General features: G+C 33.8%; 1 protein-coding gene across 1 annotated transcript; it reads left to right on the top strand.

Annotated features, from left to right (window-relative positions):
- The first annotated feature begins 1954 nt into the window (after positions 1 to 1954).
- On the top strand, positions 1955 to 4454 carry LOC107846018 (polyubiquitin 11). Its single transcript, XM_016690544.2, has 2 exons — positions 1955 to 2169; positions 3580 to 4454. Exon 2 carries the CDS (start codon positions 3580 to 3582, stop codon positions 4267 to 4269), a length of 690 nt encoding a protein of 229 aa, XP_016546030.1. The 5' UTR covers positions 1955 to 2169; the 3' UTR covers positions 4270 to 4454.
- The last annotated feature ends 8063 nt before the right edge of the window (positions 4455 to 12517 follow it).

The following is a 12517-nucleotide window of genomic DNA, read 5'->3' as shown; positions in this document are numbered from 1 at the left end:
TTACTATTTAAATACTCAAATAATTCATTGAAAAAGAATTTGCGGAAATAAGTGATCATTTATACTTTTACCTTTTCAAAATAGTTGTCATATTTTGTTTCCTAAAAATCAATTTAATTAATTTATAAAATTAAATTAAATTAAATTTTATTAATTTAATAAATTACAACGAAAATTAAAAATTCAAAAAACTATATAAAAGTACTACACGTTACAATTGTTTCTCTATTTTCATGCAATTAAAATACATTTTAAAATATTAGTCAAAATTTATATTGTTTCGTTACGGAAAAGAAAACTATAAGTAAACGAATAGAGTAAGTAAAAAACCAACATAGATTGTGTTGTAGTGATGAGACTATTTTACCATTAATTAGAGATCTCAGATTCGAATTATGGGTATGAAGAAAATCATGTTGGGAGCGTTACTCCCAGACTAGGTCCTGCAATACGCGGTCTGAATTAATCGAAATTAATCGAGACTCTAATACGAATAACGAACACGGCTGGCAAAATCAAAAAGAATAATAGAGTAAGTAATGATGATTTTTTCAAATCTATTATATCCAAGACAAAAACAATATTTTTATTTGTAAAATTGAATTCTTTAAAAAATATATAATTTTAAAAAGTTATTATAAATAAAGTAGAAAAACTATTTCTGTAGGATAATGATTAGTGGTTGGTTATAAATAAAAAGGGTCAAAATCATTTTCTCTCCCTAACTTTGTCTTAAAAATCAAACCTCCTTCTTAATTTTGAGCAATAATTATACTCCCCTTTATCCTAATTGACTTTTTAAAATTCCTATTTTACTTTTTATCATCAATTATTTTATTTTATTTTTTAACTTCTCTAAAATCATCATATTTTCATTTAAAAAAAAAATCATATAACAAATTTTTCATAAAAACATAAACATTATTCATATAACAAAATTTTCACAAAAACATAAATATTATCTTCTAGAAAAAAAAAGTAAGAAATATATAAGCTAATGATGATCTTTATGAAGTAAATTAGCATAATAAGAAAATTATTTTTATTAATAATAATCAAAACTATAATATTTATTTTAACAAGTGAAAATAATAAGGACTACTAATTTTATAAATATATTTCAATGCAGAAAATACAAACAATAAATGAAAGAAATAAGCCTCTAGTACCACCCCGAACTATGGTCAAAATTGTAACAACACACTCTAATTTCACAGGGGTCCTATTATCCCTTGAACTCAAATTTAGCGTATTTTTATCATATTTTTGTGCTAATGTGACACCTTTATTACATAAAATGGAGTCCATATCAAAGGTGTCACCCCATCTAAAACGATTAATAAAAGATATCATGTTAGCTAAAAAGATTGATAAAAATACGCTAAAATTTAGTTTAAGGGGTAATAGGACCCCGTGAAGTTGATTTGTGTCGTAGCAAATTTGGTCATAGTTCGGGGATACTAGATGTTTTTCTCGAATTAAAATAAGGTAAAATTTTAAAGATTATATTTATTTATATAAATTATAAAATATGTAATACTCTATTAATGACAATCACAACTTGATATAGACAATAGATAATATCATTTCTTATCACTTAATCCTTATGCTAAAAATAAATATTTTAATTTATCTGCTCAATTTGTAAAATCAAGAGAATTGTATTGTGTTTTTTTTCTACCCTTTAATATTAAATAATTATATAAAGTAACAGTATAGACAAATTTAAAGTTTCAAATTATCACTAATAAGGTTAATTTAGCGAAATATACCTTTAAGTAAAATTTTCTTAAGGATTGTATTATATTAATAAAAAGCTAAGTTATACGAAATGGATTTAGTAAGAGAGTGATAAAATATGAAAATATACGCACATGCATGTACGTACATATGTATATATACACACTCAAATTATTCCAAAATTAGCTATCACAAAATAAGTTGCACTAAATTATAAATAAAATAGAATAATTAGTGGTTGAACAAACCCTAACCAAAAAGGAATTAGCCATATTTTCTAGGCTTATAAGTCGGTTAACACCTCCTATATAAACACCTTTTCCAATCCACTTCTTTTCATTGTTCTGTTTGTGTTTATTATTATAATTTTGTTTTACAAAGAAAAAAGCTCTCTATTCTCTCCTTCCAATTCCCAAAAATACTTTCAAGGTACAAATTTTATCTCTTTTAATTCTCTTTATATTGTTATTTTATATTATATGTAGCCAAATGTTTGGTGAATTCCCTTTGTTTTTACTGTGTTAGTGTAGATTTAATATGTTGGTTTCCATCATGTTTGTATGTTGATCCATATGTTTATGTGGTATGTTGTGTTACTTGATTGAATTTAATCAAGTGCCTTTTTGATTGTGTGACAATATGTGTTGATAGGCGTTTTAGTATTTGATTTTTCGAGTTTCATATCTAAATTAACTATTCACCGGCTATTTAACTATTCACCAACTATTTATTAAAACATGCATCAATTATCAATTGTTTATTTTTTCTATTTAAAAAAATATCACCTATTGTTCACAATTGATAGAATACTCTTTGATAGTTCATGCAGAAGCTCTCTCAGACCTGATTGTTCATTTATAAAACTCATAAAATTGAGATACTTAAAGATGTGTCTATTAGAATAGGATTTTGGGGTCGTGGGTGTTCACACACATTACGGCGGGAAACAAAAGCACCCAACTATTTTATTGCTCTATTTTCTTGCTTTCCAGGATGCGTTTCTAAATCTTATATCAATTTTTATATTTATTTATATAATCATACCTAATTTGCATCGGATATTTAATGGGTGCCGGAGCACCACAAAATTGCACATAGATCCGCTCCTGACCCTAGGGCCTTCGAACCTTTAGACAAAGGTGCTATTGAGATATGTCCACATCATCCTGCACTCAAGAAATACGCTACTTGATTTAGGTCAATTTTTTTGGGCTTAATCTTCTTATTTTTTCAATAGCATGGGAGTCTGGATGACCACAGTGTCACTGGGTGATTTTAAGTATCTCCAAATCTATGCTTCTCTGCTTCTCTTTCACTTGTAAAATGTGGTGGTTGTATTAGTTCAAATATTTCTTGTGATTAGAAGCTTAGCCTTGTTATATGTACTATGCATGTATAGGAGCAGATACTCTTTGGTCCAAATATCTGTACTATTCTTATCTTATCTGGCATTGTACTTATTTGCATGTTGCTCAGACTCTTCAAAATGTCGCGGGGAACGTGTCGGATTCTCCAAATGTTAATGTATGGAACGTGTCGGATTCTCCAAATGTTAATGTATTCTTGGAGAATCCAACATGAGTGCAGCATCACAAGTGAAGAGTCCATGCAGTTTAGCTTATTTGTGAAAGATAAAATGATAGGCCACTCGTATCAAGTACCTTTGTAAAAATTGTTGATGCTCATGTTTTGCAAATAAGTTTTAGGGTGTGTGTCGGATTCTTCAAAAGTAGTGCATCGCAGCAGTTTTGGAGAGTGCGAGTGACTTAGGTTTTAAAAGGCAACTGAATGTGATAGTTTTCTGTTATGTCTAATGACCTTTTTTTGATGTAATTTCAGATGCAAATCTTTGTAAAGACCCTCACTGGCAAGACCATTACCCTTGAAGTTGAGAGTTCGGACACTATCGATAATGTCAAGGCTAAGATTCAGGACAAGGAAGGTATCCCTCCTGACCAGCAGAGGTTGATCTTTGCTGGAAAGCAGCTTGAGGATGGTCGAACTCTTGCTGACTACAACATCCAGAAGGAGTCCACCCTCCATCTTGTCCTCCGTCTACGTGGTGGCATGCAGATCTTTGTCAAGACATTGACAGGGAAAACCATCACCTTGGAGGTCGAGAGTTCTGATACAATTGATAATGTGAAGGCGAAGATCCAAGATAAAGAGGGGATTCCACCAGATCAGCAGCGATTGATCTTTGCTGGTAAGCAACTCGAGGATGGGAGGACCCTTGCTGATTACAATATCCAGAAGGAGTCCACGCTACATTTGGTGCTGCGATTGAGGGGAGGTATGCAGATATTCGTCAAGACTCTAACTGGGAAGACGATCACTTTGGAGGTGGAGAGCTCGGATACAATTGATAACGTGAAAGCAAAGATTCAGGATAAGGAAGGTATTCCACCAGACCAGCAGAGGCTGATTTTTGCTGGCAAGCAGCTGGAGGATGGTCGTACGCTTGCTGATTATAACATCCAGAAAGAATCTACCCTTCACCTTGTGCTTCGCCTCCGCGGTGGCTGTTGACAAGTTCATTCCATGCTCGCTTTGATCTGTTGCTTTTACGTTGGCATCTTTTCGTTGAACAATCTTTTAGACTTATATGTTTGTTATAATTCTGGTAGACTCTTTTAAGACTTGTGTGATATGTGCCTTATAATGGCATTGGTTATGTTTCCTTGGTTTTGCAATGAACACCTCTTGAATGGTTATAGGGACCCTGTCATGCTAAAGTGAAGTTTACACTTCTCATATGAGAAAGAGTTGTAACTTCTAACTTTTTTGTGTGGTTTTTAAATAACTAATTCTGGATTTAGATACTGAATGAACAAGAGTTCGCTGGAGAGAAGATCGAAGGACCATTCGATTCGTTAAGGGGCATAGTGGCGCCCTCGCCCGGGTCCATTTTCGGACCTAGCAGCAGACGGGCGAGCCGTGCCTAAATTCAAACTGGAACAGATTCTTCTTTGTTTGAGTTGCTCCCGGCACGCAAACCGAAGATCTTACTTGTCCTGGACAAGTACGTAGAGATCTTCGTGGGACTGTGGAGGGAGTTTCAATCTATCTTTTCTAGGATTCCTTATCACGCCACACATGGAGATCTTTCCATTGATACTTCAGAGGGAGAACACTCCAACGATGGAGAGAACTTGTCGTTGTTAGTTGTATGCATCATGTCAAGTTGTCAGATTTTTTAGCATTCTTTGTGAGCGTCGAGAATGTCGTCCACACATATATAGCAATGTAAAAGAACTAACAATAATCAGCTCACAAGCACTGAATAATGATTCTAGTGATCAAGGGGGCAACTAATTTTACTTTCTGAAAACATTTAACATGTAGCATTTTGTAAGTTCTGATTGTCAACCCCTTTCAGTCATATCTGCTTAATCTATACAGTTCAAAATTCAATAAAATGCTGTGTGGTCTTGGAAAATTTGGATGGAGATGCTCAGGCATGCCTCTCGAATACTGAATCAACGTTCGAGTTAGATTAATGTTGCAAGTTATCAACATCCGGACCACCAGGCTTCGATCGGTTGAAGTCATATCTGTTTCTGTTTCATGCTACATTTCAACTTCTCTGATTCAAACTCTTGTTTCAACTATTCCAGTCGATCAAGTAAATCAATGTTTTCCTGGTGATGAAATCAAACATCATAGACAAAGCGTCAGTTAAGTTGTGACGATGATGGTTATAAGCATTACGGTTATCATAATCCACAAACTTCACATTTCACATAGTAAACAAAGAGATGTCAAAGAAAATTGTATTGAACGTTCACCTTTTGCAGCAGGTCCAACTTCTTCTTAGTAGCAGCAGCACCGTCCTCCTTCAACGACTGTTTAATCTGCAGTGAAGGCCAAAGTTAAAAGACTAGAAAATGAGGTGCAATTACGTTGCTCAGACTCTACAAAATGTTGTCGCACCCGTATCAAATCCTTCAAAAATACACTATTTTTTGAGGACCTGACATGCACCTGGGCACTGTCGAAAAGTCTTAAGCGACAATAATAACACTTTTTCCAAGTAGAGCCCTCGTACGTAGTGAGATCTATCAATGCAAGAAACGTGTCTCAATAATCAGATGATGGAAAATGAAAGATTTTCATTTGGCTGTGAATCTAATGCAAATGACATGTTCCGTCTTAATGCATATTATGGACGAGCCAATATCGAAAAACGGAAACAATGCGTCGGTAAGCGGATTTATAGCTACGGGCGTGCAATCTTTAAGCTCCTTATACAGATCAGAGTAGAAAGAATTAAGGGGTCGTTTGGTAGGATGTGTTAGAAAAAGTAATGCATGCATTAGCTGTATGTATTACTAATACTTTGTTTGGTACACTTTTTCAATCTATTTAGTTATACACTCTAGTATGTATTATGCAGTAGCGGATGTAGAGTAGAAGATGCGGGTTCTCGGGAACCCACACCCGCTATCGTAAGACTTAAAATTACATAGAAAAATCCTCAAAAGTTATAAATATTAATAAGTGGGAACCCATAACTAAACCAAGGGATAACTTAGTGGTAGGAAAGGAGCCCTTAGGACCCACAAGTTTGAAATTCTGGATCCGCCTCTGATATTATGTTATGCATAAGTAATACATTGGTAACCATGGTATTGCAATGCATGGGACTTTAATGCATGCATTCGCATGGTAAAGATACAATAGCCTCTCAAAACCTTTTCCACATCATTTTTATTACATTTCTGGAGGATATTTTTGTAAATTATTTTTTCAGCGGAATACACAATGCAAGTTATTTTTAACTCAGCAAACCAAACACTGCATAATAAAATTATTGATACAATGCCTCATTAATAACAGTACAATCAAAAGGCAGACAATGGCTTATAATCAGCTTTCTGAATGAGTCTATACTTATCATTATCTTTAATTATTAATTAAAAAAATAGCAACTTGGAGTAGGAGAATACAAAGTTGGATGGTACCTCAAGAATGGCCGAGTTAGGGCTCGTTTGGATAGGCTAAAAAAAGTGGGTTTTAAAAAGTTTTTTAAAATTCTCTTGAAAGTGTTGCAGTTACATGTTTGGATAAAAGTGTTGAAACTGAAAAAAAGCTATTGATGTGTTTGGTAAACAAGTGATTTTAAGTACTTTTTTTTGTCAAAATTTCTAAAATACCCTTAAAGTTGTTAATAATATGTAGAGTTGATTATTATTAATTTTTATTTCTAAAATGATTCAAATTAAGCACAAGACAGAACTCCATATATATATATATATATATATATATATATAAATATATATATTTAAAATATTATCTTGAATGTCTATTAATTTGTGCGCTGAAAAACCTTTTTTTTGTTAAAATAGGCTAAATCATCAAGCAAAATATATACGGTGTTACTAGAGAAAATTGAAGAATAGGTGTCTTTTAAGTTTTGAATGAAGGATTGGTGACATTGACTAGGGTCAAACATTATTAGGAAACTTGATCAAGTTAATTGTGGACTTGATTAATATTTTCAAAACTTTCTAATCTTTTCAAAAATACAAATCAACTCAACCTACACCCTCTTCAATCCAAATCAACCACTCTCTCCTCTCTCTCGACAGCTTCTCTCAACTCTCTACCAACCAAAAGTTCTGCAAAATTTCTTTCTTCAACCCCCGACGACAAATAGTTGGGCTTTGAGTTCCCCTCTTCAATTCAATCAACCAGTCTCTCATCCCTCTCTCGACCGCTTCTCTCAACTCTCTCCCAACCAACTGTTCTGCAAATTTCTTATTTCAATCCTCGGCGACTTCAACATCCGACTATAAATAGTTGGGATTCCAGTTCCTTTTCGACTTCAATCAACGTGACAGCCTTGCTCTCCGGCCACAACAGCTTGAATTCTTCATCGGTCCTTTTCTTCTTTCACAGGTAAAAATTTATGGCCTTTTTAGTTTTGAAGAAAACGAGAAACTTGAGCTAACTTCTCTTATAGTATTGGTTAACAATTTCAATATTTGTTGCACTAATTTGAAATGTGGTCTGAATAAAACCCTAATTTCGGTATTTCTTCTCTTTTCGAAGTGAATGATGATATTTTGTTGTTTGTTGCATTTTTTTGAAGTTTAATTTTTATTGTTTGTGTTTATAAAAACAAAAGGACAATTTAGTTTGATTTGTTCTGTTCTTGTTCTTGGTAAATATGGTAAAATTGTTGTTTTTTGTTTAACAAAATTGTGCTACTGTTTCCTCCGACAGATTACCCATCTGGTGCAACATATTAACCATCTGATGCAACAAATTCATCATATAATGCAACAGATCAACCATCTGATGCACCAGAGGAACCATCAGATTACAATTCTGATGCAACAGATTAATAATCTGATGCAACAGCTTTACCATATGTTACAACAGATTAAGCTTCGGATAAAAAATCTGATGCAACTAATTAACCATCAGGTGCAATGGAAGAACCATCAGATTAATGATCTGATGCAACAGATGAACCTTCTGTTGGATAAAATCCTACTAACTCTTCCTACAGGAAAAGACCAAGACTTGATTTTTCCAACTGATCATTCATCTGCAGCGATAGAAGACCCTATGTTGGAAGAAATCTAAATAATATTGACTGTTGATAATTGTTCCAATAGATCACTCATGTGTTGCAACAGATGTGTGACCTGTTGCACAAACCATTCATCTTTCTCAACAGATGAGTGATATATTTTGTATTGTCGCAACTGATTACTCAGCCGTTGCTACGGATTATTTAACTGTTCCAATAGATCACTCATATGCTACAACAGATGATGTCACAACAGTTGTGTGATCTGTTGAACAGACTATTCATCTGTCTTAAAAGATGAGTGGTATGTTTTGTATTATTGCAACAGAATACTCATTCGCTGCAATAGTTTGGTTATATACTGCAACAAATATACTACCTGGTACAACAAATCGGTGATCTGTTGTAACTATTATTTTACTGCTTTGCTTGTTTGATTTACTGTTATCCCTTTTTAACGATGCATTAATCAATAATAATATATTATTTTATGCTTCTGTTAATTTTAGATAATATGGTTCCCAAAAGAACAGAAATCGAATCAAGTCTAAGTAAAGGAACAAGTGAAGCAGCTAAGCTACATCCACCACTCTATGAGCTTGCTTTTCAAGTGTTATCTCAATCGGAAGCAGAATATGATGAACAAAGGGAGGAGGAATGTTTCAAAAGAGATGATGCAGATACTAATAGCCCTTCCACCAAAGATCTGGTCAAAGCCTTCAGAATTGATCGCAGTGCGATGATGCCGCAGATTTAACGGGTGATTTTGTGGTTAAGTCAGCCATGGAAAAATCTTTCGACGCCGTCAAAAAAATACTTCGAGAATAAAAAATGGATGCTTATTTCAGGGACAGCTGCTTTAAAAAATATCTTGATTTGCCGGAGGACAACAATGCTCGTTTTCAAATGAAAATGGTATATGTACTTCTCAAGCGTAAGTTTATGTATGAAAACAAAGATAAGATGGATGAGGTGTGGATAAATTACTATGGCATGCCTGTTTGTTTTGGTTGGAAGGAGTTTGTCATAGTTACTGGACTAAATTGTTATCCTCCTTCTCAAGTTATCCCTATTCTAACCCAAAAAAAAGCACCCCGCACACCCAAAAAAGGCAAAGGCAAGTTGTGTGATCGTGATGACCTGGTGTCCATTATTGGTCCAAGCTTCAAAAATAAAAATTTGATAAAAGCATTGAAAGGTAAAGGACTTTCAAAGAAGCACAAGCAATCATTGTGCTTGGTTTGGTTTGTACATAATATTCTTTGGGCAAGAGACGTTAACAACAACATAAGCCTCGGTTTAATAAAGCTCTCCGAGGATCTTGAGGCGTTTAACAGCTATCCATGGGGGTGTGAAAGCTTCAAAATAACTGTCAAATATTTGTTGACTACGTTAGCGCCAAAGACAGTCAACTTATATGGCTTTCCATGGGATTTCATGGTAAATGTTTCTTTCTTCTATTATGATATCATTCATTTTTTTCTCTCAATAATGGTTTTGATTTATTGGCGTTATTTTATAGGCTTGGGCGTTTGAAGTCATTCCTTATTTGAGACAACAAGTGAACTACCAAGAAGGAGTTTCCTGTCCAAGAATCTTGAGATGGTTGTTGGCCAAAACTCATAAAAATGCAAAATTTCTTGATCTCTTCAACCCCCCAAAGGATGCAGTAAGTATAATTATAATTAATTTTTTCTTTTAATAAATATTTTTTTGAATGATCTAATCATCATTCTAATATACATAATGATTTATGTTAGAATGTGCATCCGTCGCTAGTTCCGACCAATCAAGAGTTGAAGATGATATTTTTTCTTACTTTACGATATGTGTAAACTTTATTGGACCCTAAGATCATCGACATAATAAAAATGGAATTGTTTGGAGCAACAACCATTACAAGAAAAATAATTTTTGAGGGTGGGCTTATTGGTGTTGATGGAGCTGTTGGTGGTGGTAGTGGTGCTGCTGTTGGTGCTAATGATGCTCTTCTTACGTTATTTAAAGAAAACCATTATGAGTATGATCATACTGGTTATACAAATTTTGCCTCTCCCAGCGAATGTTCTGCATGCAAATGTCAAGACTGCAGGGCGAAACATGATGTAGTCATTAATTCTATTAATGCATTAACTATTTTTGTAAAGGTATTGACATCTAGGAGGGGTCTCATTCCATCAAAGAGGATTTTATTTTCATCCGATCCATTAGAGATTAGGGCTAAGAGGAGAAGGAGAGTGATTTCCAGGGCATTATCAAGCATCCAAAAAAGCGAAATTGCAACTCCTTTGACTGCATGTTGCACTGAGCAACGTATAATGTCCAAAAAAGAGCAGCACGAGCTGAAGAAGGTGAATATATCATATGTCTTCCAACTGACAAAACAAACAGACACATATCTGTTTCAACAGATGACACATCTGTTAAAAATTATCAAACAGATATACATCTATTGCAACAGTTGACTAACCTGTTGCACCAGATACTTTATCTGGTGCAACATATGTCTCGTCTGTTTTAGCAAATCAAACAGCTCTTCGTACAGCTTTTATTTGTACCAACAAATGACCTATCTGCTACAACAGATGATTCATATGTTGCAACGGATGATTTATATGTTGCAATGGATGGTTCATCCGTTGGAAATTATCACACAGGGTCTTCCTCATGTAGAAATTTGTCCCAACAGTTGATTCATTATTTCAACAGAAATATAATAGGTTTGGGACAATTTAAAATGGGAGGAAGACCTGTTTGATTTGCTAAAAGAGATGAGTTATCTTTTTCCGTTTTTTTGTATCTCCGTGATTAGCATTGACCAATTCTGGCTTTCCAAGTGGATGTAGAAGAAGCTACTGCTGAACAACACTGACAATATGCTACTCTTTTTATGGAAATACAGAGAATAAAAAGCGCAGAAATCGTACGCAAGCGACAATGAAGATCCACGACGAGCAAAGCTGAATTCCATAGCACCGGATTAAGAACAACTTGTCCATACTGAGTAGATCTTTATAGCTTGAGCCTGTCAAAGCAATCCTTGGCAGTATACTTAAATTGTTATTGATGTATTTGTTAAGATTTGTACCCCTAATAATTTTTTTACATTTCATTTATTCGTTGACTTATTTCAGCTAATTTATGAAGGCTTCGATTTATTTTATTTTGTGTATGAATTTTATTTATTTCTTAGATTTAAACTTATTAATTGAAAAGGAATACTAGATTCAAATATTGCAACAGATAATGTATCTATTGCAATAGATGACACATCTATTAAAAAATTCGAACAGATTTAGACATATGTTGCAACAGGTAGGTGATATGTTGGAATTTATCAAACAGGTCTTTCCACTATTCCAACAGATAGACTTTAGATAAAAACATCAAGATAATGCAACAGATGATAAATCTATTGTAAAAAAAAAAATAGATTTAGACATATGTTGCAATAGATGGACTTTATCTGTTGCAACAGACGACACATCTATTGGAATAATCAAACAGATTTATACATATGTTGCAACAGGTAGGTTATCTATTGGAATTTATCAAACAGGTCTTTCCACTATTGTAACAAATGGACTTTAGATAAAAACTTCGAGATAATGCAACAGATGACCAACCTATTGCAACAGATAAATTATATGTCAGAACAGGTAGGATAACTGTTACAACGGATGGAGAATCTGTTGCATTATAAAAATTCAACTTTTGTTGGACATAAAAAATTTTCACTACGTGCAAAAAGGTTAAAGTGAATTGAAATAAAAAAGGCACAACCCATCGACGGTGTTCAGTTCAAACACCTAAAATAAAATAGGCATCAAGTAGACATGTTCATTTTAAACACATAAAATAAAATAGGCATCAAATGTGTTAGTGTCAGTCCTAGCACATTTCGCTGACTTGCCGTCACTTGGCCCCCAACGGTCATTTTCCCCCCCCCCCCCCCATTGTCTTATATATTCATTTTCCTCCTAAAATTTAACCCTAAATTCTCAAATCTTCTTCTTCATCATCGTCTTATTTTATCTATCCAAATTCTTCAAATTATTACTTTCATTTTTTCCAACTGACCTTGACAATGTCGAGCGCATCTTCCACAATTTTTTGTGATAAAGATTTTTGATATTGTAAGTGCAGTCATGAAGCTATGTTAAAGACTTCTCGGACTCAACAAAATCCGGATCGTAGGTTTTTTACTTATAAGATTTCAAAGGTAATATTTTTTTT

Source organism: Capsicum annuum, chromosome 9 (genome assembly GCF_002878395.1).
Source record: "Capsicum annuum cultivar UCD-10X-F1 chromosome 9, UCD10Xv1.1, whole genome shotgun sequence".
In the NCBI taxonomy this organism is placed as follows: Eukaryota; Viridiplantae; Streptophyta; class Magnoliopsida; order Solanales; family Solanaceae; genus Capsicum; species Capsicum annuum.
This window is presented reverse-complemented; position numbering and strand designations above follow the sequence as displayed.

Excerpts from the sequence above, each read along its gene's own strand:
- LOC107846018 (XM_016690544.2), top strand. The coding sequence starts at position 3,580 with ATGCAAATCTTTGTAAAGACCCTCACTGGCAAGACCATTACCCTTGAA.